This window comes from Haliotis asinina, chromosome 1, assembly GCF_037392515.1.
Source record: "Haliotis asinina isolate JCU_RB_2024 chromosome 1, JCU_Hal_asi_v2, whole genome shotgun sequence".
Classification (NCBI taxonomy): domain Eukaryota; kingdom Metazoa; phylum Mollusca; class Gastropoda; order Lepetellida; family Haliotidae; genus Haliotis; species Haliotis asinina.
The window spans coordinates 56,680,204-56,706,055 of NC_090280.1; the positions used below are offsets into that span (position 1 = coordinate 56,680,204).

The 25,852-nt window shown below is 42.8% G+C and overlaps 2 protein-coding genes across 2 annotated transcripts in view; both read right to left on the reverse strand.

Annotated features, from left to right (window-relative positions):
- The window catches only part of LOC137294667 (uncharacterized), a 34,853-nt gene extending 16,648 nt beyond the window's left edge, over positions 1-18,205 (reverse strand). Inside the window, exons 1-16 of the mRNA XM_067825739.1 lie at positions 17,997-18,205; positions 17,196-17,342; positions 16,623-16,753; positions 15,817-15,919; positions 14,901-15,051; positions 14,400-14,613; positions 13,618-13,741; positions 13,268-13,445; positions 12,942-13,120; positions 11,779-11,922; positions 10,904-11,065; positions 10,496-10,611; positions 9,816-9,936; positions 2,314-2,593; positions 1,673-1,861; positions 900-1,083 (exon numbers count right to left, since the gene is read on the reverse strand). Of these exons, the coding sequence (XP_067681840.1) occupies positions 900-1,083; positions 1,673-1,861; positions 2,314-2,593; positions 9,816-9,936; positions 10,496-10,611; positions 10,904-11,065; positions 11,779-11,922; positions 12,942-13,120; positions 13,268-13,445; positions 13,618-13,741; positions 14,400-14,613; positions 14,901-15,051; positions 15,817-15,919; positions 16,623-16,753; positions 17,196-17,342; positions 17,997-18,104 (2,531 nt within the window). The 5' untranslated portion in view covers positions 18,105-18,205. The remainder of the gene's footprint in view (positions 1-899; positions 1,084-1,672; positions 1,862-2,313; positions 2,594-9,815; positions 9,937-10,495; positions 10,612-10,903; positions 11,066-11,778; positions 11,923-12,941; positions 13,121-13,267; positions 13,446-13,617; positions 13,742-14,399; positions 14,614-14,900; positions 15,052-15,816; positions 15,920-16,622; positions 16,754-17,195; positions 17,343-17,996) is intronic.
- LOC137294677 (SREBP regulating gene protein-like) lies at positions 18,166-24,381 on the reverse strand. The gene is made up of 5 exons (XM_067825750.1): positions 24,235-24,381; positions 20,747-20,909; positions 20,022-20,173; positions 19,362-19,475; positions 18,166-18,327 (listed from the first exon to the last, which is right to left on the reverse strand). Exons 1-5 carry the CDS (start codon positions 24,325-24,327, stop codon positions 18,238-18,240), a joined length of 612 nt encoding a protein of 203 aa, XP_067681851.1. The 5' UTR covers positions 24,328-24,381; the 3' UTR covers positions 18,166-18,237.
- Between the last annotated feature and the right edge of the window lie 1,471 nt (positions 24,382-25,852).

The window sequence follows — 25,852 nt, forward strand, 5'->3', positions numbered from 1 at the left end:
CATTCGATCCAATAAAAAATCATCTCAGTAGAGATGGTGAGCTGCTGCGTGGCTGGAAACTCTCATTCGTCTAAGTACAAAGCAGGACTTGAAACTGACAAGAGTTTGCACCAGTTTCCGTCAGATCCAGTCATTCGAGAAAAACGGATGTACTTTGTTTGCAACCCACAGACAAAAAACATGTCATGTGTACAAGTATCACACTTGCCTAATTACATAATGTGGCAGAGACAGGACTCGGATGCACGAGTCATAAATCAATTTATTTTGTTTATGGCGAATAGCCTGATAGGTGTTAAGTTCAAATTGCATGTGGTCAATGACTGAAGCTGTGTACGGCATGTTGTCTTTAGCAGAAAGGCAGGCAGACAAATAGGTGTCATTAAACCAGACACAGAGTTTTCGCTGTGACAGAAGCTGCTTACCACAATCAGCAATTTTTTTATGTAACAAGTAGATTATTTACTTGTTTGTGTACACAACCAAGATTAGACTACTGCTCATACTCCGGGCAGGCATATACATATAAACTATCTATCTTCTTCATACTGTTTCAAGCTCCGCGAACATTTTCACTGCAAATGTGTTATTTTTGTTGATTTGTTTCAGAATCTGCAAAGTTGTGTTTAGCGTTGCATGTGACCTTTAAGCATGTATACCCCACTCAGATTCAGAATACTGACTGCAAGCCGACCAGACCTTGTTGTACCCATTAATACCGAGCCCCTGGCAGGGATTAACAATTACCATATTTTAACGTCTTTTGGTATGACACAACCTGGGACACATGAACAGGAAGAAACATATCTTTACATCAACATTGTATCAACATTGTTACAAGATACACAACATACACACCATGTTAACAATAGAAACAAGGACAATATGTCTTGTGTTACCTGGGCGGTTGTTGCCTAGGGGTGATGCGTGGGGTGAGGTTGGGGGTGTGACGAGGTATGTGACGTGGGGTTGGTCTTGTGTCCACTGGGGGAACCTGTGGTAGGGGCCTGGGTGTGTCAGGTGGCTCATTACGAGGGTCATACACCACCGCAGACAGTTCACAGCCATAGCCAATCAGGTGACCTGAAAAGAGGAGAACAATTAGTACTGGCTCATGTTATCATTATGCTCACTGGAGGACTCTACATAGAACGATTCATCTCCCAAAAACAAATGAACCTTGTTGTCTCAAAAGCAGCTGAGGTGAACTCACAAAAATCACGGTGCAACTCGGAATTTGTTTCGTTTTGCTTGTTGTTTAATTCCACACTTGCTAATTTTCCAAGACAAGATGATCCCAGTGATCAACATAACATCGATCTATGCAATCAGGATACAATGACATGTGTCAGCCAAGTCAGCAAACTGGACCACCCAATCCTGTTAGTCACCTCTTACGATAAACATGGGTTGCTGGAGACTAAACATGGAATGACACAACAAAAGAGCGTTTGAGTCTGTACCTAAAATAAAGCCACATCTTCAATCAGTGGTCATCAGTGAATAGTCGTAAATGTTTTAACACTTGACACAGTCAATACTGATATCCAACATTTCGCTGAAAGCGTACAAAGAATCAGGATTATTGTTTGTTAATCTGTTGTCTTATGTATAGTATTTTCACAGCACTACTCATATCATTCATTCAGAATTTGTGGGTACAAGTAATTACCTTCGCCCCTCTCAGAGGGTGTCTTTGGCATGGATGTGGTGAAAGGTTCTGATGTATCCCCTGGGTGGAGCTTGAAGGTATGATCCCCTGCTAGAAGCACCCATGCCTGGTCAGCTGAGACACGCCCACTTGGTGCTCCCTGGCGGAACAGAGGAATGCGAGCCCAGCCGACAGCCACTGGACTTTTGCCTGCAGACACAGATAGCCCAGGCTTCATACAGACATAGCTCAAGCAAAAAGTCATCGCATCTGACATATTTATGATAGAACATGTTTTGGAGATTAACAAATTACGATTAGCCTTGCTGATACAAGGTGCAGAGAATTATATTTATACAGTAAAAGCCAATCACACTAACTTTTCATCAAGGAAATATTTAAGACCTTTCAAACATTTTCAAGTCAAAACTTTTATCCATGTTCAAAAGTCCGTAAAGACTAAACATCAGACAAAATTGTAACATACATTAAGGGTCATTCAACAGAAGACAAGAAAGGAGTATAGAAACATGAAAGGATCAGGTGACCCTTCACTTCCTTTGGCATAGTATATTACAAACAGCCAAGGGACAAAGTGAATGGGGTTATAGTAACACTTCAGAAAACTAAACTGAACACAGAACAACTTGAATCCTGCCCACCTTGCATTACTTCTGGTCTGTGGTATTCCAACCGAACTGTGGCGTAGGGGTTTGCTCCCAGTTCCCGCTCTACGTCATACTGGGACAGGTCCAGGTTCTCAAACACAAACTTCTCTAAAGGCAGCAGCAGTTCATATACAGCATTGCCGTATGCATCGTTCTGGAAGCTGGTCACTTCTATAGCTCGTAGTGACATTCTTGACCGTAGCTTGACACTTCCAAAATACAGAACGATAAAGAGCCGAAGGTGGTTCGGGTCAACACTAGCCAGCCACGGCTCCTGAAATATCAAGGGTTGATATTTTTCATATCAAATGCTTGACAGAGTACCAGAGGGTACGTCATTCAGATATCTGAGCATGTCCCTCGTAATTTAAGTGTGCCTTAAAGAATTTCTGATCCATCTTTAAACACTATATTCAGCAACGTTCCAGCCTAAGACAGTCATCTGAGACAATAACTGAGTCTGCACCAGACAATCCAGTGATTGACATCATAAGCATTCATTAAAGCAACCAGGATATGATGATGTGCCTCGGCCATGTCAGTGAGTCTTACCAACTGATCCTGTTAGTCAACTTTAACATACAATCAACTTTAACATTCTAGTTGTTGAATTGACATGTAAAGAGAAAGCTGGCATTGAAAACATTGTGCCTTAAATCTATGACTGCTATCTTGCACAGCAGAGGGTGGATGCTGAGATACTGCAAATTATTAAAATCTAAATATTTTAGATATTTAAATACTTACCTTACCATAGGTCTTATGCATATTACCTCTAGCTTCGCTAAACGAGATCAGACAGTCGTTGATTCGCCATCCCCTCGATGGCTACCTCATGTAATCTACGAATGTAGTCACGGAAGTGACGTGATCTCTCCACTCGCGCGAGAGCGCAGAATCCAAAATTCACTTTTACCGTCAACCGGAAGGTCCGAAGAGTCCAAAGTGGGGAGGAGCATCCAGCGTTGGGAGGGAGTCACCGCCCTATGGTAAGGTAAGTATTTAAATATCTAAAATATTTAGATTTTAATAAATTTTTAACTTACCTTACCATAGGTCTTATGCATATGGCTTCGACAGATGGATGGTGGTGTGGACTCCAGAGGACCATCCCTCAGCAAACAGTGCACATGCATCAGGAGAACTCGGGAAAGCCAATGTCAACGGTCTCAGGATAATACCTGGAACAGGACAAAGAGCAACCCAATAGAACTCCAAAGAAAAACCGACGCACCCTGGGGGTGAGGTTAATCTTAAGACCAAAGGTAAGTAGAAGTGTAGTTACCTAATGGGCGGATGGTCGGGTAAGTTGCTGAGCAACCATCAATGGACCAAATGACTGTAATCCCTCCACGTCTTCAACTGCCAAGTCCCTCAAGTAGTGGGATGCGAAGACAGTTGATGACCTCCAGAAACAGCCCTCCATGATCTGCGGTACTGTGCAGTTCCGATGGAGGGCCATCGTAGACGCCAAGGCCCTGATCTCGTGCGGGTTACTTGCTACCGGATGAGGCAGGTGCTTGTCGTCATAGGCCGCCAGGATAGTCGATCTGAGCCAGAGGGCAATAGTATTTCTGTTTACTTCACCTTTGCAGGACACGGCAAAGGGAATGAATAACCTTTTGCGGGATCGTCTCCTAGAGGCTGACCTTTTAATATAGCATCTGAGAGCCCTGACTGGACATAGCAGCTCCTCCTCCAAGTCATGATGACCCAAGATCGTAGACAAAGGAGCGATGGAGAATAACCTGTTAGGCTGCCCGGGAAGCTGGTTCTTAGCCACAAAATCCCAAAGCAAACCCAAATGAGCACGTCCGTGTCTTGACTGTTCAAATCGGATCTGAGTAACGTCAAGAGCATGGATCTCGCTGACTCTAGCCGCTGTTGCCAATGATAGTAAGAAAACCGTCTTCTTGGAAAGATGTTCAAAGGAGGCTTCTTCTAATGGCTCGTACGGCGGCCCTCTGAGATGTTGAAGGACAACATTAAGATCCCAAGCTGGAGGACGAAACTTGGTCTTCTGGTCTTCCAGCTTGAAAGCTTTGAGAAGCGCAATAAGTTCCGGTATCTTGGAGATCTGTGAATCTGACTTGATAGCAAGGACAGAATTCAAAGCTGACAAATAGGTGCCTAAGGTACTGCCTTTGAGATGTCTAGAGTTCCGTAGGTAGAGAAGGAACTGTGCCACAAACTGAGGAGATGCTGCCATGGGATCTTGAGATCTTCGTGTGCAAAAATTCTCAAAAGAGCGCCATTTGTCGTCATATAAAGAACGGGTAGAAACTCTATGCGCGCGAGCTATAACGTTCGCCACGTGCGCAGAGTAGCCCTTAGCCTTTAATGCTCTCTGCAGATGACCCATGCGTGAAGATGGAATCGCCGTGGATCCGGATGCAGCTGTCGACTGTGTGGATGTCGAAGCAGATGCAACCACTCTGGAAGTTTGTAAGGGTCTCCGCTGGCGAGCCGTCGAAGATCGGGAAACCACGATCTGGCTGGCCACCAAGGTGCGACCAAAAGCAGTCGGAGGTTCTGCGTCAGTCTGATCTTGGCGATTACATCCGAGAGAAGAATTGGAGGAGGGAACGCATATGCGTCCAGTCCTTCCCATGATAGAGACATCGCGTCGACTGCCCACGCCTGTGGATCCGGCACGGGAGATACGTACGTTGGTAACTGGTGATTGAAACTGGTGGCAAAAAGATCTACCAGTGGTCTCCCGAGTTGCCAGCAAATCTGGCGAAATGCGTCCGGATGAAGCATCCACTCCGTCGGGGATGGTTTGCCGGGGCGCGACAGGGCGTCTGCCAGAATGTTTTTGCAGCCGGGAATGTGACGAGCCGCGATCACGATGCCGTTGCTGTCTACCAGATCCGCTAACAGGAACATCTGGTCCAGAAGTTGTTTGGACCTGGTTGTACCCTGATTGTGAATCACCCACACGACCGTGGAATTGTCGGACGCTACCAGGAGTCTGGAGTCTGTTAGGACCGGTAGCCAGTGGCGAACCGCTAGGATGACTGCTTGCATCTCCAGGCTGTTGATATGCCACTCCTTTTCGGCGTCTGACCACAGCCCTGAGGTTGTCTGGCCGTTCAAATGAGCACCCCATCCCAAGAGGGATGCGTCTACAAACAATTCGTGGTCGTGGTTGAAGTTTGTCAAATAAACACCGGCGCAGACGTTCCACTCTACCGTCCACCACCTGAGGTACTGATGCAGGTGCGGGGGTAGAAGAAATGACGACTGGAGGTCGTTCTCTCGAATGAATGGTAATAGGAACCTCTGTAGTGGGCGCAGCATAAGCCGTCCTCTGAGGGTGAGGTCCTGCGCCGACGTCAACAAGCCCAACAGAGACTGCCATTCTCTGAGGGTGAGAGGTAGGGACAGAGCTCGATCCGTAAAGGCGAGAATCTTCTGCCATCGATCGGGAGGGACCCTGACTAGATTGAGCCGAGTCAGGAACAACCCCCCAATGAACGTTAACTCCTGCGTTGGTTTCAGTTGCGACTTCTCGAAATTGATAATCCATCCCAACTGTTGAAGTAGGCGTGTGGAGAAGTCCAGTTGTTTGCGTAGCAACTGAGGATTGCAGTGATTTAGAAAACAATCGTCGATGTAAGGATCGAAGTCTATCCCCCGGAGGTGCAGAAACCGGGTGACAGGCAGTGTGACCCGAGTGAAAAGCCACGGGGCCGTAGAAATTCCAAACGGCAGCACTCGCCACTGGTAGTGTACTCCGTTGAATATGAAACGCAGGAACTTCCTGTGGCGTGGGAATACAGGAACGTGCAGGTAAGCATCCTGTAAATCTAGGCTGGCCATCCAAGCTCCGGGTGACAATTTGGCTCGGATCTGATCCAGTGATGTCATTCGGAAATGCGGGGGCTCGGCTAAATACAGGTTGTTGAAAGTCGCCATGTTGTGAATCATCCGCATTTTGGTGGAACCTTTCTTGGGTATCAGGAAGATGGGTGAATAGAACCCCGGGGAGAGATGGGGTTCTGACACTATCTCTATAGCATGTTTTGTTAATAAAATGTTGATGTTTTCTAGGATAAGTACCTGTTGATCTATTGAGTACCCTCGTGACAGGGGAGTGGTAGTCAACGGCGGAGCTCTGGCTAGTGGTAGCTTGTAGCCGGCTCTCAGGATCTTGCAAACAAACGGGTCTTCCAGGAATGTCCAGTTGGCCCAGAAGATCCCTAGTCTCCCACCTACAGGGGTCGGATGAACTGGTACGACTGGGGGTGGGAGGTCCCAGTCGTAGTAGTCCATGGCTTCAGCGGCCGGAGTAGGGACGCTTGCCCCTACCTCGACCGGACGTAGCTGGGGCATCCCTGCCACGTTCTTGAGGCTTGCGCTGGACATCTGAGTCTTTGGTACGACCTCGTCCCCTCCCAAACGAGGAACGGATCGACTCTCTCCTGGGTACATATCTTTTCTTGGCATTACCCCTGGCTCGGCCACGAAATGCAGAGCCCAAGGCCTCGAAAGTTGACAGCGCCACTTCCGTGTTAGTAAGTTCGGCATGTTGTTTATACACCGACGGTATCTTTTCATCAAAGAGGAACTTAGACGTAAATGGTGCACGAAGAAGTTGACGTTTAAATTCCTCTTGCCAAGAACAAGCATCTAAAAATCCAGATCGGCGCATAGTAGTAGTCATGGCTAGCGCCGCACGTAAGTGTCCAAGTAGGTCATGGAGTACTCTGCCTTGCCAAGCAAAAATGGTAGTTAAATGATCCACCCTCGAGGCATTATCCTCTGACAAATCCAAGGCTGCAGCGGAGGTGGCTGACGCAAGCGCCGAGATAGGTTTAAGCATACGTTTCAGTTCAGTATCAACAGCTGCTAACTTTGAATCCTGAACTCTGTAAGATGATGGAGTTGAACTTGACAACCTCTTAATTGAATCGTCTAGCGCCGCCCCGTTGTCGGCAAAATCCAGACTGTGCACTTTATAATCTGATTTCTTAGACTTCGACGCTTTGATGGTCGGATTTAAGGATAACTTCGCAAAGTCCGAGTCTAACAAAGTAATCGCATCCGCCACCATAGGGTGTGGTGGAATAAGTAACTCAGGAGTCAAGTGAATCGACGCCGGGTTGTTTGAATCCGAAGAAGGGGAAGGACAGTCCGGTAATCTGTCGGCAATCCACTCAAAGACAGCAGTTAAGGGAAGATAGGTGCCATCACTATCACCAACATTGCCAGGTTCCTCCTCATAGTCTGGGCAAAAGAACTGTTCCTCGTGTTCCTCCCAGGAAATAGAGGTTGATTCTCGTCGCTGACTCGAGTTGGAAGCAGAGTTCTTAGTGTTAAATTCTTTGCCGGAAGTCCGCAGTGGTTCCGGCGATCGCGAACGCTGGGATCTAGAGAGACGTCGTGGTGATCTTGACCGAGATCGCACTCTACGTCTACTTCTGGTACGTGAGTCTTCCTCTAAGGAGCGCCTTGGAGAGCGGGAAACCGACCGGGAGCGCCGGCGCCTGCTACGGTGTGGAGAACGAGAGCGCCGACCCTTCGGGGACCTAGAACGAGATCTGCGCCGGGAGCGCTCAGCCTCTAAACGACGAGCGCGCTCTTCATCCAGCTGGCGCTGTAACATTTCTTCTTTAGTCAGCGTATGAGACACTCTGGGGATCCGATAAGACGGAGTTATAGGAGCAGGGTCCGGCAACAATATTGGCGCTGGCGTTGGTACAGGCGCTGGCGTCGGAATAGGCGCTGGCGTCGGAATAAGCGCTGACGAAAACACCGGTGCTGATGTAAACAAAGGCGCCGGGACAGGCAGTGGCGCCGGGACAGGCAGAGGCGCTGGTACAGGCAACGGCGCTGGCGTAAGTCTAGGCGCTGTCGTTGGTAAAGGTGTAGATACCGAGGTAGGGAGTACAGCAGCGCCCGGCGTCAAGAGAGATCGCAGAAGCCTCTGAACTTCAGGATGGGATAAGGCATCCGGGTGAGATAAATCTACAAAGGCGTCCGAACGCGTAGGCTCTGGAGAGGAGCGCGCCGGCGTAATAGATGAGCGCTCCACACTCGGCGTTGATAGTGGTATTGAAGGCGGTGGTAGATCTTGGTCGTCAGGTAAGGATCCCAAGGAAGACGCTGGCGACGACATTCTTCTCTTACGTTGCGTAAAACGTTTCCTCCGAACCGCCAAAAAGGTCTTGAAATCGGTGAGAGATAACGCTTGACAGTGTAGGCACCGACTATCGATGGAACAAACAGCGGACGCACAATCCGGACACCAGGGATGTGGGTCCTTGGCTGATTTCTGCCCCTTGCAGACAGTACAATAGTGTCGAGTCATACACAGAACTGTAACAGACAAGAAACCACGACTTGACGACATGTTAATACAATACTAGGAGGAAAACCCCCTACATAAAAATGTAGAAAGTAGTTGCACCCCTACGTAAAAAATAGGCACACCCGTAAGTGCGGGGCAGCGAAAAATAACAACCACAATGGCTGCCTTCGCTACGCTGAAATTCATGGCAGAAAAAAGTATGCTAAATACCGAAAACACAAGTGAAAATGACCAAGCATGGGCAGAAACATGACGGGCAAACCACCAACAAGATGAACTACCCTCATGGACGCCATGTCGTTCTCACCTCCGACATGGCCAAGCCAAGCCTGAGTGAGAAAAGAACAACACGAGGTAGCAAGGTAAGCACATTAAATGCTTGTATGACTTGACTTTGATACATAATGAGGGGATACAAACCATACCTACCAAGGAGTAGCAACTTTATTGAAACTACACACAGTAGGAAAAAAAACAAAAAAACTGCAAACCAACACGTCCGTTCGCACGAACGCTAAAGGTAAAAGTGAATTTTGGATTCTGCGCTCTCGCGCGAGTGGAGAGATCACGTCACTTCCGTGACTACATTCGTAGATTACATGAGGTAGCCATCGAGGGGATGGCGAATCAACGACTGTCTGATCTCGTTTAGCGAAGCTAGAGGTAATATGCATAAGACCTATGGTAAGGTAAGTTAAAAATTGGTTCAGTTTGGCTTGTATGCAAAATGTACTTACTTTGGATGTTACGATTCACTCGCATATTCAATGAATTGAACTGTAGCCCTTCATGAATTCAATTCATTATTTGTGGTCACCAGACCCAAATATGAACAAATACTTCCAATTTTTAAGGGGCGTTTACCCTTATGTCTTTCTTCAAAGTGAGATATGCAAGAATAGAAAATGTACTAGCCTTGCAATAGTGCACGCCAAGTTAGTCTGCCATGGCTGCACATGGGACTGTTGTCTATAATTATTATCTACCAAATTTCAGTGTCATTAGATCACTGGTTACTGCTGTGACAATTCATCACTTGTTAACATGGGTGTTCAATATTGATCATCAATCACTTAAATACAATATTGTATTCATGAATAGATATTCATATTTTTACCAAATATTCGTGACATGTATCATTTTTGCCACATAGTGTATTCATTGCAGCCCTACTACATACCCTGCTGACAGACTCGGTTGGGATGATCAGTTTAATCCTGATTTCCTTGATACCGCAGGGGTGGAGCAAACCAGGATGGGGGGTGGGGGCCACAGGCGGAGTTCTGCTTGTCACTGGAGTGCTGCAAAGAGGAACAGCCATTTTAAGCACATGGTCTTACTTATACACTTTGAAATTGACTTAATTGGTATGTTTTTTCTCTGAAATCTGCTTTCAAAGTAAGACGACCTGAATTAAATCCAACACATCCATAATTCATATAGGATCAATTCAAAATGAAACAGGCATACATTCAAGGAAACAGTTTCTTCTTTCATCTATTCACTGGAAGAATTGGAGCTATATTACTCAGCCAAATTGAGTGTTTATTTTCACTCTTTAATGCCATACTCAGTGATATTTCGGCAACATAACCAAGTATGTAATAGTCTGGATGAGTCAAACCAGTGACTGATATTATGAGCAACATGTAACACTTCCAGGGTATAATGACATGGAATTAACCAGGTCATGTAGTGTGACCAGCTAATTTTCAATTACAAGTAGCATAAAATACTAGAGACCTAATGTACATCTATACTGAACAGTAAAAGAAATGCCACTTTGTTTTTTTCTGTCAGAGATAATCTTTTCTTAATCTGTTCAGTATATATTCCCAAGGGACTGTATGAGTGACTTACATAGGCCTCTGTCGGTTCTGGTATGGTATATCATTCAAGTCCTTGGCATTCTCCAGGTGTATCCAAGCAGCCTGGAGGTCACACGTGTACAGCTTGCATGGCTCATTCAGGAATACCTGGAAAACAAAGCAGTGTGTCTATATTAACAAAAGCTTGGGATAATGAAGTTTATTACTGTATCACATTTTCCAAGCCATGAATGACTCATAGCCTAAGAATATATTACTGAAGTAAAAATGGCAACCTGTATTTAAAACTACCACTTAGAAATGAAAGTTTTATGTAATAAATTTATGACCTCAACTTCACCAAAATTAATGAAACCATCAAACTGTTTCCTATTCTACCTTTAAGTTAGTGAAAGGTTCAAGTGATTGATTTACAACTACACATGAGCAAGTGCACTACCTCCTTCATGTCCATGTAGTCCTTGGCCTTCATGAACTTGTGTCTGAGCAGCTCCACCAGGGACAGGCAGGTGTTTAGGAGCACAGAGTCCTGCCAGCCCTGCATGAAGCACTGGTCCCAGATGTACATCACTCCTGGCGTGTCCAACACACTGACGAAGCCCTGCAATAAACATGTGAGTGAATGAGATGGGTGAGTGAGCAAGTGAACGAGTGGGTGAGCAAGCGGTTGAATGATTGGGTGGGTGAGCAAGAGTGGGTTGGGTGGGTGAGTAAGAGGGCGAGGGAGTGGGTGAGTGGGTGGGTGAGTGAGTGAGAAGGTGAGGGAGTGGGTGGGATGGTTAAGTGAGTGGGTGAGGGAAAGAGTGGGTGCATGGGTAGGATGGTATAAGTGAGTTAAGTGAGTGGGTGAGTGAGGGGGAGGGAAAGGGTGGGTGCATGATGGGTAGGATGGGTAAGTGAGAGAGAGGGTGAGGGAAAGGGTCGGTGCATGGGTGACACGGGTGGGTTGGTGGATGAGTTGGGTGAGACATGAGTAAGTGTGTAAGATGAGTGAGATGGGTGAGAGAGTCCCAAAGCTGATCTAAACATGATCTCACTGAATGAGGTCTGCTCCTACTCACGAACAACTTAGGTGAAAATCATGAGCATGAAGAAATAATCAAATCAGATCTGGGATTCAAACCCATAACAATACATTTCTGCCCTCCATAATAACACACTGAATTTCACTGCGATAGACATCAAGGCCATCTTGCCACTACATGTATTGGTGCCATGTACCACATGATGCTCAACAAAAGAACGGACTAAACCATAGCCACGCAAAACTGCTATTGAAATGTCAAGCTCATCCCTCATAATGGATGTCCTCACCTCGCCGATCCACCTCCGGAAGAAGATGAGAGGATTGGCCAGCAACTCAGTTGCTGTAATATCCGTCCTCAGTGTGCCAGGGGTCGCCTGATAGAGTGCCTCTGCCTTGGACTTCTCCTCATGGATCAGCTGCACCAGGAACTCCTTCAGACACAAGTTAGTCTTACAGTAACAAACACAGATGACAGGATTGTTTGCCTATTTTGAACATTGAAGTATTTAGTAATAGTTGCAGGTTCTTATCAGGACAAAAAATGGGCAATATTATCACAAGATGTCTTGGGTATCCAACAAAGTTAAGGCAGTCAAAAAAATTGAAAAAATCTTTTGTTTATAATTCGGATTTCATAGATATTTTTACAAGTACAACCATGCATCAAACCTCTTTCATTTTGTTGAATAAGACCGTACAGTTGGTATGAAGCCAAGAATCATAACACTGCTTTCAGCCCATATGCATCCAGGTCTGCAAAGCATGATCTGGCCCCCTAAAACCCATTCTTGAGTTTATGCACCCACAGAACAATAGGCTGATTTGAAATAACTACTGTGTTTGGATTCTCAGAAGTCTCCTGCCTGTAAGCTGCACAGCTGTCTGAGTTTGTGCTTGTTACACCATTCTCAGCAATATTTTAGCTATGTGGTGAGAGTCTGAAATAATTGCATCAAGAATAGTCAATCCAGTAACTGATGTTTGGTCAGCTCTCATGAATAGTAACATACATAATATATAAGCTCTCATGAATAGTAACATATATATATTTAGGATCTTTTTTCTCAGAAATGTACAGTTTCTAGTGCTCTTATAAGCACTTACTCCAGGGTAAAATAGTCTTCAGCAACACATGCCTGCCACAATTGGCGACTGTGGTTGTTGTAAGAGGCAACTAGCAGGATCAGGTGGTTAGGTTTGCTGACTTGGTTTACACAAGTCCTGGATTCCCAATTGTGCAGATCGATGCACATGCAGTTGATCACTGGATTCTCTGGTCCAGACTCGACTGCCACCATATAGCAGGAATATTGCTGAGTATGACATGAAACTAAACTCAGTCACTCACTCAGAGTTAGGCACCTAATCACACAACATCAACTGTCTACTCCACCCAGCAAACTGTATCACAATGGGAGCTTAACATTCTGAACTGACAATGACTGGATACCTTGGGGTTAACCTTGAAGTTCTTTTTGGCTATGCTGGTAAGGTGGTTGTGGAGTTCTGGGTCGGCCTGCTGGAGTGTGTTCATCACCTGTTCTGCTATTGCAAACACCTGGGGCCACTTGGGGAAACAGTTGGTGTTCAGCAGGTCCAGATACATCGCCAGCTCAAATACATGCTCCCCTGCAACAAACCACTGAATGTCAATAGATGTCTCCTTCAAGGAATGCCAATGGTCCTTCTTGAATTTAGTAAATCGAGGACACCTCAGTGGACAGCTGGACCGAACTGAGCCATACAAGTCCATACTCCAACTACTGAATATCCCACCTTTGTCATCCAGTAATCCTGTGGGGTTCCTGAAGGCCAGCTGCAGAGGGAAGAGCCAGTGTATGAGATAGGGCTCATAGCTCCGGTCATACACATAAAGGACATTCAGGGCACGAGCAGTCTCTTTCATATGGTTGGCTTCCTTGTGGTTCACCATGGATGTTGTCTTGGTGTAGGTCTGCAACACAACAAAGGAACAGTTGAAGAATTTTCTGGCAGTGACATTGCTGATATGATCTTCGATTGGCACTTGTAATACAATGTAAATACAAATCACTGAATTGTACATTATTTTCATGTAACAAAAATGAAAGGACATGAACAACCAATCACTAATCATCTAAACTGACCTCAATTGTAGCATTCTCTATAAGGCCATTGATAGGGGACTGTGTGGCTCGCTTCAGCCTCAGTTCACTCAGCCCCCGGGTCACACCATGGGCAAATCTCTCGCGGATCATCTTCTCAACATACCTGGAGGCATATATACTATGATAAATCCATGTCTTACATGGAATCAACCAAGGAACAATACTGAATGGTGACATTAACATGAGATCTCTCTCGGGCAATGCTGTAACGGGACAATAACCGGAGATATCCCTGGGGCAATACTGTGCGGGGAGAAAAACATGAGATCTTCCCAGGGGCAATATGGCAAGAGGACAATAACCTTGTATTGCCCCAGGGACATTACTGTAAACAGACAAACACCTGGGATCTCCCAGGGGAAATACTGTTAGGGGACAATAACCTTGTATTGCCCTAGGGGCTGTACTGTAAAGGGACAAAAACCTGGCATTTCCCCGGGGCAATACTGTGTGGGGACAATAGCCTGGGATCTTTCTAATGGTAATACTGCAAAGGGACAACAACCTTGTATCTCCCCAAGGGCAGTACTGTAAAGGGACAAAAACCTGGTATGTCCCAAGGGGCAATATTGTAATGCCACAATAGCCTGATATCTCCTCAAGGGCAATACACCAAAGGGACAATAATTCAGGATCTCCCTATGGGCAATACTAGGACATTAACCTGGGATCGTGTCCCTGAAACATTTGGTCTAACCATAATTAATGGGTACACTTAAATGACTAGAAATAAGTATCCCAAGTTGGAACTGTCAGCTTACACTTCTTTCATCTTCTTCCTCTCTATCTTAAACAATACATCTGCCCACATGTATGAGCGCAGCTTCCCTGGCAACTGGCGACCATGAAGGCGTCCTGCAACATGGTCAAACTTGCGAGGATCTCGCTCTAGAATGGCCACAATGGAATTGCCCAGACCATCACTCTGTACTCCCCACAGTGGAGGTGGGTCCCCTTCAACCTTTTGCACCATTGCTGGAAGGAAACAGGACAGATTAGACTAAAAATGTTTTGAGCAAATTAAGCAGGTAAGAGAATCTAGAATTTTCCTTCAAAAACAGCTGATAAAGTCCATAATCCAGTGATTTTGCTGGAGACAAATCTCATGAGGAAATTTTTATTAACTTCTGACAGTTTTTAAAATCCATGATAATACAATCAAATAAACAGACATTTAGGATCACAATTCAGAATGCCCTAGAATAAGAAAACTGCAATCAGCATGATCCTACAGCACTTAACACAGTGAATACAATACTTGCTCTTGATTTGACTTGTGGATGGTTTTGATGATTTGCTGGTGGCTGATGAAGTTGCAGAGGATGCTGGTTTGAACCTGCTTGGAGCAGGCAGTCTGTACATGGCATCCCTAAGACCCTTCCGCTTGTTCAGTAATTCCTTCTGCTTCTGGTGCTATGACAGAGTGACAGTTTGGTTTAAAGATGGTTTGTGCTATACTTCATTGAGGACAAAACATGCCCTGTAACAGAATGAGTGTGTCTGCTTGGCCACTGATTTGAATGGCATTTCTTTTATATGACACTGTGATGAAAATCTTTAAATAATACATCTGGTATTAATACAGGTATTATTCCAGATGTGTTCCACTCTGATGAAACCCATTATTAAGACTTGGTGTTGACAAACCTACAAACAATATTGATCCCAATTCCTACATCGACAAACCTATTATCAGTTTCTTTAAGTCAAACTATCATGCTGCAGGAATGTAGTTAGACTCACAATAAACAAAAACCACCAAGTTGATGAGTCAGGCTGATTGTGTGGCTATGAGGTGATGGAGATGATATGGGTTGCTTGTGAGAAGTTGCTTCTGAGGTTAAGGGTTGTTTTTGATGCTTGGAGTTGGGTATAAGGCTAGGGACTAGACTAGTGACATTGAGGCTGTTCATGAAAGTCTGAGCTGAGTTTGAGGCTGAGTCTGATTGGGGGCCTGGCTGGGTCAGTGTTAGGGACAGGGACAGGGACAGGGGCTGGGACGGGCTGGGTCAGAGTCAGGGTCAGAAGCAGGGGCAGGGGCAGGGGATGGCTGCTAGTTACAAGGGAGGTTTGGGAGGTTGTTTGGGATGTTTGCAGCTGCCTCTGAGGGATGTATTTCCCTGTTGTTGACTACAGCTCACACACTGTTTCAAATAGACATTATACAATACTACTCACTGCCAGTTCCATCTCCTGCAGATAACACTGTCTGTCCAGTCCATTCACAAACACACCAAATGTGTGCTGCATGAACTCAGCATATCCAGGGGGCGGCTCATCACTAGGTGAAGAAACATACAAATGTCTTCAATAAGTGAGTGGAAGATGATTTACACTGTGGACACTTAACACATGACAGAGCCAACAAACAGGTGCAGGGAGTTGTGTAGGATTCTGGACTAGGTACTCATGGCAGCATTCCTTATTATCACAATTTTTACACTGTATTTTGCATTCAACATTCAATATAGGAAATTAAGTGTGACATACAAGATACCTTGACCAAGCAAAAACCCTATTAATTGTTAATTCAGTGTTCTCGTTTGGTTTTGAACGAGTGTGTGCAGAAATAAAATTCTAAGTAAGTAGTCCAAATCTTTTGCGCATGAAATGTTCATAACAATCCTGAATCATTTCAAAATTTATTGCTTTTTTATGTTTCTGTTTTAGATACTTTTTGAAATTAAATAGATCAGAATCTATGCATGCAAAACATGCACACAAAATATTATTTGTATGGGTTTTTTGTGTGAAAAATGCAAGTTTCTGCCTCAATGTGACACTGAAATTGTATTAAATTTTTAATTTAACACTTCAACAAATTTGGAGCTCAATATTTCATAAGATCAGGTCCAAATAATGCCATCCTGAGAAAGAAGGACGATCTTTTTGAATGATGAAGCTCAGGATCAAACAACAGATGCTTAAAGACAAGGTACTCTGTATGTTTTACACCGGGGCTACACAGAATAAAAGCAACATACTCAGCCTGAGAGCCGGTGATGATCCTCTGGTACCCTACATCTTTCACGGCTCGATACATCTGACTGTTTAGCCAGGACTGAGCCTCAACAATCAGCTTCTGTTTCTCCTCCTTCAACATGTTAGGTGGTTCCTGGAATAAAAACACCAACATTCCTGTCAAACCAGCTCCATGCCTGAGCACTTCATAACAGGTATCTTTGACCATTTGCTGTGTCATGTCAAACTTAGGTATCTTTCAGCTATATATATGACAGGCAAATCAACATTTTTGATAAAGGAAAACATGTGCTGACTTGAATGTTATGGATCTTGGATATGATTATCTAAATATACGTCTTTGTCCAGTGAATTCACCTAATAATATTGAACATAGGTAGCCTGGGTCAAGATGGATGAGCTACATTCCCTGCGTTGAGATATGACAACACTTGTTGCACATTTGGTTTCACTTGCCTTTTGAACTTACTCCCATTATAAGTTTCAGACACTTGAACATGTCTTCTAAAATTCATTCAGGTATTCAAGTTAAGAAAGCATACTAACACCCAGACACTACAAAAACAATCAATTACCAGCAGCTGTGGATCTCGTTTAACTTTACTGAGGTATGAGTCCACAAACTGCTGACCAAGCACATCGAGCAGTGCTTCCCGTCTCTCTGGATGGATGAACTGTTTCTCAACCCGCTGTGCCAGCACTTCTGCCACCTTGTTTTCAATCTGAAATATCACACACTACTCTCATGACCTGCTGCTTGAGGCAGGGCAAACTGACATTTCCTTGTGGACTACCACTTTCAACAGTGTAGATGGAAGTGTAATAGTGTAGGTGACCACTACAAATCTGATCACTTGCTGCTTAAGAAGAATATCTATAACTTAATTACTAGTTTTCATTTTTGCGCTCACATACAAGATTCTTGAAATGACTGGTGTCTGCATAATCACCTAATGTAGGCGGCTGACGTAACTGAAGACATTGGGTGTTATGTTTCCTGAGATATTGTGTTACAATAAGTTTGAAATGTGGTCAGTGTCGTGGTGACCTTGAAAATAAGGTCAAGGTCAGCCAAATCAACTGGTGTCTGCCCCCAATGTTGGCTGTCAACAACTTTGAAGACATTGGGTACAACAGTTCATGAGATATCACATTAACAAGAAACAGGACGTATGTATAGATGCTGCTGAATACATATTCCCTGTTTGGCGTTGCAGCAGGGACATCAAAACACTTTTGTGGTGAAATCTTATATTCATGCACAGTACTCATTACCAGCATGATGACTCATGCCAAACATTTCAGCAAAATGAGAGTCTAATACCTCAAACTGAATCTGTGACAAGCACATTGTGAAACAGTGGAACAATACTTACACCATGCCATGGTGCATCAGGCAGAAGTGTCTGTTGGTAGCATGAATTGAGCCACTGCAGACGGAATGGCTGCTCATCTGTCGGCTTGATTTCATTGGCTCCTGGCATTTTCACAATATACAACACAATATCACAATACACTGATATGTACACAATAATGAACGAATATGTACATCTGTCTTTATACAACTGTACAACTATATACACATCATCTGTCCAGGGTGCCTAACCTGAGCCAGCCTCAGTTAACAACAGCCTGAAGATCGGGGGGATTTTCTCCAAAACAGAATTTTGCTTTGGGGTCTCTGTAGGAATTTTCATGTTGCACACTCTGAAAAAGAAATCATAAGAGTTGTCATGCAATGAACACAGAGAATTTTCTGGGTTTCATCTTCTTTTTATTCTTGGATACAATGTTTCGGGGCTAGTTCTGGCCCAATGATCAGGTAAAACTGATAAGCTGTCAAGCATATTGGGTTAATGTTGGTTCAATGTTCCAAATTTGACTTGAACATGTTGAAATGGAGGAGGTCACTGCAATGTTCGGGATACCTGCCTGCACTTGTATACTGCTTGTACTTCAAAAATAGGTGTATCTGGTCAAAACTAGGGTAAAGCTTGAACATGAACAGACTCATGTGTATCTTTTTTCATAAGCACGCATTTTGCACAAAAATAGATCAAAACTGAGATTCAACCTCCTGATCCTGGTATGGACAAGGAAGAATACTATTCACAGTAATGAGCAAGGCAGAACACTACTCACAGTACAGTAGACAAGAGAGCATACTTAGGTACAGTTTCTGAATACTGAATACCTTGTGTCACGTCACCCTAACCGTAACGCAAACCCTAGATCTTACCCAAACCCTAAGCCAAACCCTAATGCAAACCCAAAACGTTACCCTTAAGCTAACTCTACCCAAACATAAACTTGTTTGCTTTCAAAGATGGCAGAAGGTCTCCGGTATTCTGTAATCTTGCCCATGCTCAAACTTTATAACTGTCATACTTTTGTTTTTTTGTAGTTAATAAAAACATTAATCTTCTTGACCTTTTCGCTGATACATTAAAAAGCATGCGGCAAGTGGAAAACTCATCAACTGAATGAAAGAACGAAAGCTAATACTGCAAACAATACAAGCATACAAATCAAAAAAGAATTTGGTAAGAATAACCATTCAAGATTTTCTATTGTCATCATGTTAACAGTAACACAATACAAGGAAACTGTAATTTTTGTTTCCTTTAGTCTATCTAGAGTGTTCTTTAATTTTAAGTACTGACTAATTAGGTCTGTTTTGTGAAGTGGACCGGACTATTTATGGCCCACTGAAAGAACATGATGGTTTGACGATTACACACCTGGGATGATGTACGACACTTGGCTAGACACAATTCAAAGTGATCTGATACAAGGGAAAATAAGTTAAATGGTTCGTTGCTGGCCTCTCGTAATATTCTTCTTAATAAGGTTTTCTGGAAAAAAAGAACACATTCATATTGAGAGTGTTAAATGACCACATCTAGTCAATAAGATTAACAGATAGGTCCATGTATAAAGCATTAACAGGGATTATATCAAGACCTTAATCCACTAAACATTGCTATGTTTGATTAGAGGCTCTTGAAACATAGCCATGTGTCAGTGTGCAAAATGTGAGAGTGAGTTTAGGTTTACGCTGAGTTTAGCAATATTCAAGCAATACCATGGTAGAAGACAACAGAAATGGACTTCAAACACTGTACCCATGTGGGGAATCGAACTCGGGCCTTTGGTGTGACAGGGTGAATACTTAAACCACTAGGCTACCCCACTGCCCCTCAAATGACCATAGCACAAAGGAGATCATAATAATAATAATGCTTTAACACAGGCTTATGATCATTGTAGCACTGAAGTTGTTTAGTACAATTCTTCTCCAAAAGTATGACATTATTCTATGACAATCTTGCGATAAATCAATGTATTGATTAACAACAACATTCGTTATCCTGCACATCATGTAAAGGTAATCATCTTACTTTATCTGGTTGAAGACAGCAGGAGACACAGAATTCATACACTGTACAGCAACCGTTGGACAGACAGCTCTCACACTGGTAGCGGCGAGTGGATGAGCCTCGAATATCACAGCAGGAACCTGGGCCTATATGTTTCCTCTCACAGACATACCCTTAAGAAAAACACACATCAGCATCACAGCCACATCAAGGTATTTCAGAGAGGTCAGCCAATTACTAATTTCAAGGGCCCTTACATGAATTATGAGGCTGCTGGTAATTAAGCAGTTAGTACACGGTATGTGATAATTATGATTGTAACAGAAACTTTAAATTTCTTGTGCATAATTTAGTACAGTGAATATTTTTGTGCATCCATTCCCTACACATTTTACTTCATCCTGGATTTAAATGGTCAATGACACACTGTGCCGTATAGCATAACGCTCTGGAGTTGAGATTAACAGTAGCGAGTTCAGATTTGCACCAATCAGCAATATTTCAGGTATATGGCAGCAGTCTTTAAATAATTGCATCTGAGAAAGATAATCCACTGATCAACAGCATGAATTGACATACCATAAATAATGCAGGCAAGACAATCGAGTACCTGATATTATCAGGAAGACAGTAACACAGGGTATGATGACACACTGTGGGCCTAGCCTCCTCACATCTTTCTGATGTGAGCTTTAATCAAGAAGGTATCTTTCTGGTTATGCTAATAGTGATAAGATCTAATTTACCTCTTTCATCTACTAGTAGGTGTTTCCCCTGTACAGAATTACGACAACGTATTCGAAGTGTGCGGTTATTGTTCTCAGTTTCATCTGGTATCTTGGCTTGCCACTGGAATGGTTGACGCTGGGTTTTCCTCACTTTGTACTCCTCCAACACTAGATCATCAGACTGAAATAAACGGAAAGCATTTTCTACAACAAGCACATAATGCCACATAAAATCAAAATACACTACAGTGGATTGTCAGGATTCAACTGTTTTGGGCCTAGCAGATTCAGTATGATAAAACGAAAATAATCTACAGTGGATCAGCAGGATTCAACTCATGGTATCTCTGTTGGTGTCTAACTGGATAACTAGTGGTTAAAGCATTAGCATGTTACACTGAAGACCCGGGTTCAGATCCCAACATGAGCACAATCTGTGACCATTGTTGGTGCCAATGAATTAATATTGCTTGAATACAGTCGACTACGCAAAATCTAACATCTGAATAGCCGACACTCTGTGAAGTCTGACATATTACTGAGGTTTTGACAGCGTTCTTCTGTAATATCATAACTTAAACATTGAATTATCCAAAATCTGTACATTCCAAAGTCTGACACCATTTTCTGGTCTCTATGACACTATCAATCTGTACAATATGACAAACTATCCTGATACTGGACTAAAATAGCCAATCAGCCAGTCAATAGCCAGTTGACAACTAACATTCTGTTGTTATACATGTACATGCAAATACAGAATTTGTTTTTTTCCCCTTTATTTACCTAGATAATAGCTATTAAGCATTATTTTCATGATATACGATAGTTACAATGTATGGTACAATTTGAAAAGTATTCAAGCATGGAGACAATGAATTATCCAACATTCTGTATCATTTGAAATGTTTTCCTGGTCCCGACCAGAGTAAGTTTATAGAGTCCATTCAATATCCAAATTATTCAATGTCATTGCAGCAATTCCGATCACCTTGTTTGTCTCGAAAATTGAAGCAAATCTCTATTATCTCGTATTGCTACTCTCTTACTATAGCACGTGGTACAGCAAATGACAGTGTGAAACATTTACTAAGACAAGTAACGAAACTAAATAGTTTTGTTGGTAAAAAACAGTTATGAATTTCATTCACATTAGTAATATCATTATGTATTCAACACAAACACTTGAAACTTGTGTTCATTTGAATACAAGGTAACAGTGCTACAAAATGTTGTTTTGCCGCCTTAAAACATACCACATAATTTGCTGCTGAGTGCGGGGTGAATTTGCATAAAAAGTCACTTTCTGTTATATTTTTAGGATGGAAAACAGTGTTCACAAATAGCGTCTGTCCTACTGACAAATACAGCAGATTGGCCAATGGTCAGATTGAAGTCACCAACCTGCTGGCTCCAGTGTCTGACTGAATATTTCACACTGACTTTGTCTGAAGTAGTTATTTGTGGCATGTGAGACTTGTTTGCTGTTCATAAATCTTATGTTTGTTATTATATAAAGCAAATAATTTCAATGAATGCCAATTATAAGAAATGTTGAATATGAAATCTGTTACTCGAAACACAAGTCGTGAACACTGGGAAAATATGCAAATGACCTTATAGTAGTCACAGGATTACTCCTGATGAAGCAAGTTTTGATTCATGCTAGAAGTAATGGCAATACTAGTTTCAAATTCTTCCAGAACTGACTTTAAAGATGAATACCTGAACATTGCTATGAGATTATTGCTTAGACATGTCATTCCAATGAAATGAATGACTTTTTCAAGAGTGCTTATTTTATTTTATGTACTTTCCACATGTAAACAGCTAATACAGGGCATGGCGTTTCTGTTTTCCTGATGTTTTCACATGCTGCAATAATAGAGAGTTCCAGTATATATAGTTGCGTAAGCTGTTTTCAAAGATTCCTATTTTTGAATGGCCATTTTGAGCATTTTCTTGTGTTAAAATGAGTCATGTGACACCGCATCAGCTCCGACAAAATGCTTCGTGTGAAGCTTCCAAAGGTAAGTGTCACTTTGGAAATATTGTAAACAGAGTGTTGGAAATATTGTAAACAGAGAGCAATTTAAGCTTGCATCCTTTCCTTGCATGCACATCATTTAAAAAATGTAAGCGTCTGCAGTGTTTACATGTCAAGAGAAAGTCATGTGACTCTCTCAGCGGGGAAGCCCTGTCAAAATTTTAAATCTATGGAAGCATTTGAAAACTGGTGATGTCACTTCACTAATCGGATGCTCGGACATCGCATGCAAATGCCTTTTAACGAGGATGTATAAGGCATTGGAAATTGGGGAGTAGTGCACTTTACCGGGCGCGCTTTTTCCGATTTTTTTCGCTGTGGGCTGGCGGGGCTCGAACGCTCTCAGCAGGGGTCGTGGGATTCTAATTAGACTAATTAGCGGACACGCTACCTCGGGACCACCGGTGCGATCACAGTTAGTTAGTGCTCGTTTAACGGGTCATTATCCCACTAGCTCTGCGCATGCGCAGTGAATGAAAACAAACTATTATGGTTTGTTTTCATTTACTGCGCATGCGCAGAGCTAGGCCCCGCCTACCCATTCATCAAAGCGAGAAGCCACACCTAGGCATTGTTTTCAAGATGTTGTGCAGCCAATCCAGCGAAGCTATGATATACGATGACGTTTATCGTTTGACTTTCGATTCGTGGATGGATATATGGATATGATCGCATCTAAGGTTTGCCAACCCTAACCTTTACTCACTAACCCTAAGGATCTAGAAGGGGGGGTCCCTAACCCTAAAGATCTAGAAGGGGGGTCCCTAACCCTAAGGATCTAGAAGGGGGGATCCCTAACCCTAAGGATCTAGAAGGGGGGTGTCCCTAACCCTAAGGATCTAGAAGGGGGGGTCCCTAACCCTAAGGATCTAGAAGCGGGGGTCCCTAACCCTAAGGATCTAGAAGTGGGGTCCCTAACCCTAAGGATCTAGAAGGGGGGTCCCTAACCCTAAGGATACATCAGCGCGGTAAAGTGAGACAGTTCAGTAGCTCTACAGCGCGCTATCACTATAGCGCGCTCATTAGCGAGCGCTCAGCAGTCCCGGGTCGCGCGCCCGGTAAACTGCACTCTAGCCGGAAATTGTGTCTATTGACTGCTGGAAAGTGTCAGCTTAGGTAGGAAATGTATTTTATTGTTCTCTGCAAAATTAATGATGTTGTATAAACGCCATTGATTGGAACAATGATTCACAGATTAATTAAGTTAACACAACGTAAGAATGGTTTGGGGAAGCGTCAGATCAAATTGCTAGTGACTTCCGAGAAGGCCGCATGCAGAAACACAACATGTACCGGGGATTATCATGGTGGGATATCCTTTAGCATATCCCGACGTCCATACCCGTTTGACTGATCGATTTATCGTCCAGCGAGGATTTGATCACTCGCAAACTGTTTCGTTTTTTCACTAAAATAAGTACAGTAGAGTTCGCCCTTTTACACGGATATATGACATTACCTTTGAAAATGTTGCAGCAAGAAAATATATCAACGATCCGACGAAAATGACACCTAACACCCAGCGTTTACGCAAAACACGGGTGCCAAACATTGGTATCGCAAGGTAAACATACAAATCTGCATGTTTCTGTCAGCAGTTTCGTATTATTTAGAGTATTTTCGTTGAAATAATTATACGCCACTTTCAAATAATATAGTTTTAAAACGAAACAAAGTTCTTTCATATGAACGTGATGTGGTGTATTCTCAAATTTCCACCAACATTAGTAAGGAATTTGTTTAGCTTTACACAATTCACACATTTCTCAAAGCCATTTCCATTGGTTTTAAATGGTGGTTGTCCTCCAATCAGAATGTCTGTAACATAAGCATAGAATGACCAGCGACGGCTGTGGCTATATACACGACGTCGTGTATAAAATGCTCTTTTATATACAAGACAATGTCGTGTTTATAAGTCTGTTATATGCACGACAGTCCTTTTATCGTTTATATAATGCTGTCATTCACACGAAAACTAATTTAAGTTTATGTTAACTGTAGGATATATTCATGAGATATTATAACTGGTAAAATAATTCCATAATGACTTATTAATTTACAGTAGAGAACTTTTATTGCGCAACACCCAGTGTTGATTCAAAATTTGTATCTTTAAAAAATGAAGTTATGCTTCAAATGTTATTTGTAGATATATTTGTAATATATTTTCTTTCTAATGCAGTCGTTACAATTTATACATAATACGAGGGAACGGGTCAAACTGGCCACTCGATACATATCGATATCAGTTGCCGGGATTATAAAGAAATTTACTTTACAGACCTATTTCATGCTGCGAATTTAGGAATTTACAAATAAAATAGAACACAAATTAAATTCATTCAACGCACATACCAGTTTTACTTTCAATATAATTTTACATGCGCATACAATTATGGAAATATATATGTCTTTGTGGCAAACAATATTTTTTTCTCGTAAATATTTAATGTTGTATTTGACAAAGCTCTGCAGGGCAACAGGTAACCAGGAATGTTACCTCGATATATATGTGTTAGAAAATAAAACTTTACATTGTCAATGATTGTTTGTGTTAAGAGATGAAACTCAAGAAAGCCTCGGGTACCTCTATCATGTGTTAAGAAATATAACTCCACAAAGTAGCGTTTAGTGTGAACAGAGAGGCTATATATGTTGTAGACTATCCCTGGTGTAAGGAATGTGTACAGTTTTAGTGTATCGTATGTATATATACTGGGTGGCCGTCAAATTGCCTCAATTACAAAATGTCCCGGATTTTTGGTCAAATCTCCGAACGGGGTTGTCAAAATGCTCCACTTTATTTTAAATAATTAAATATATGCCACAAATACATAGTTTTTGTCAACTTCGACAATATGTTATTCATATAATATTATACAGTAATGTTTCTGATTATTACTCCATCAGTAAACTGATAAGAGGAAAAGTAATATTCCCGTGTAAACAACACTGTAATTCCAATACGGAGGAAGTGAATGACTTACCCAACGACGGTTTTGGATGTTTATAGTCGGCTTCTGACTGGGTAGGTGGGTAGGTCGACGGGGTAGGTGGAACCTATAAGTAATTTA

Excerpts from the sequence above, each read along its gene's own strand:
- LOC137294677 (XM_067825750.1), bottom strand. The coding sequence starts at position 24,327 with ATGTTTGGCACCCGTGTTTTGCGTAAACGCTGGGTGTTAGGTGTCATT. Across the intron at positions 20,174-20,746 it reads CCTACTAGTAGATGAAAGAG|GGTATGTCTGTGAGAGGAAA; the intron begins GTAAATTAGATC and ends GTTTTTCTTAAG. Across the intron at positions 19,476-20,021 it reads GCTGTCTTCAACCAGATAAA|AAAACCTTATTAAGAAGAAT; the intron begins GTAAGATGATTA and ends CTTTTTTTCCAG.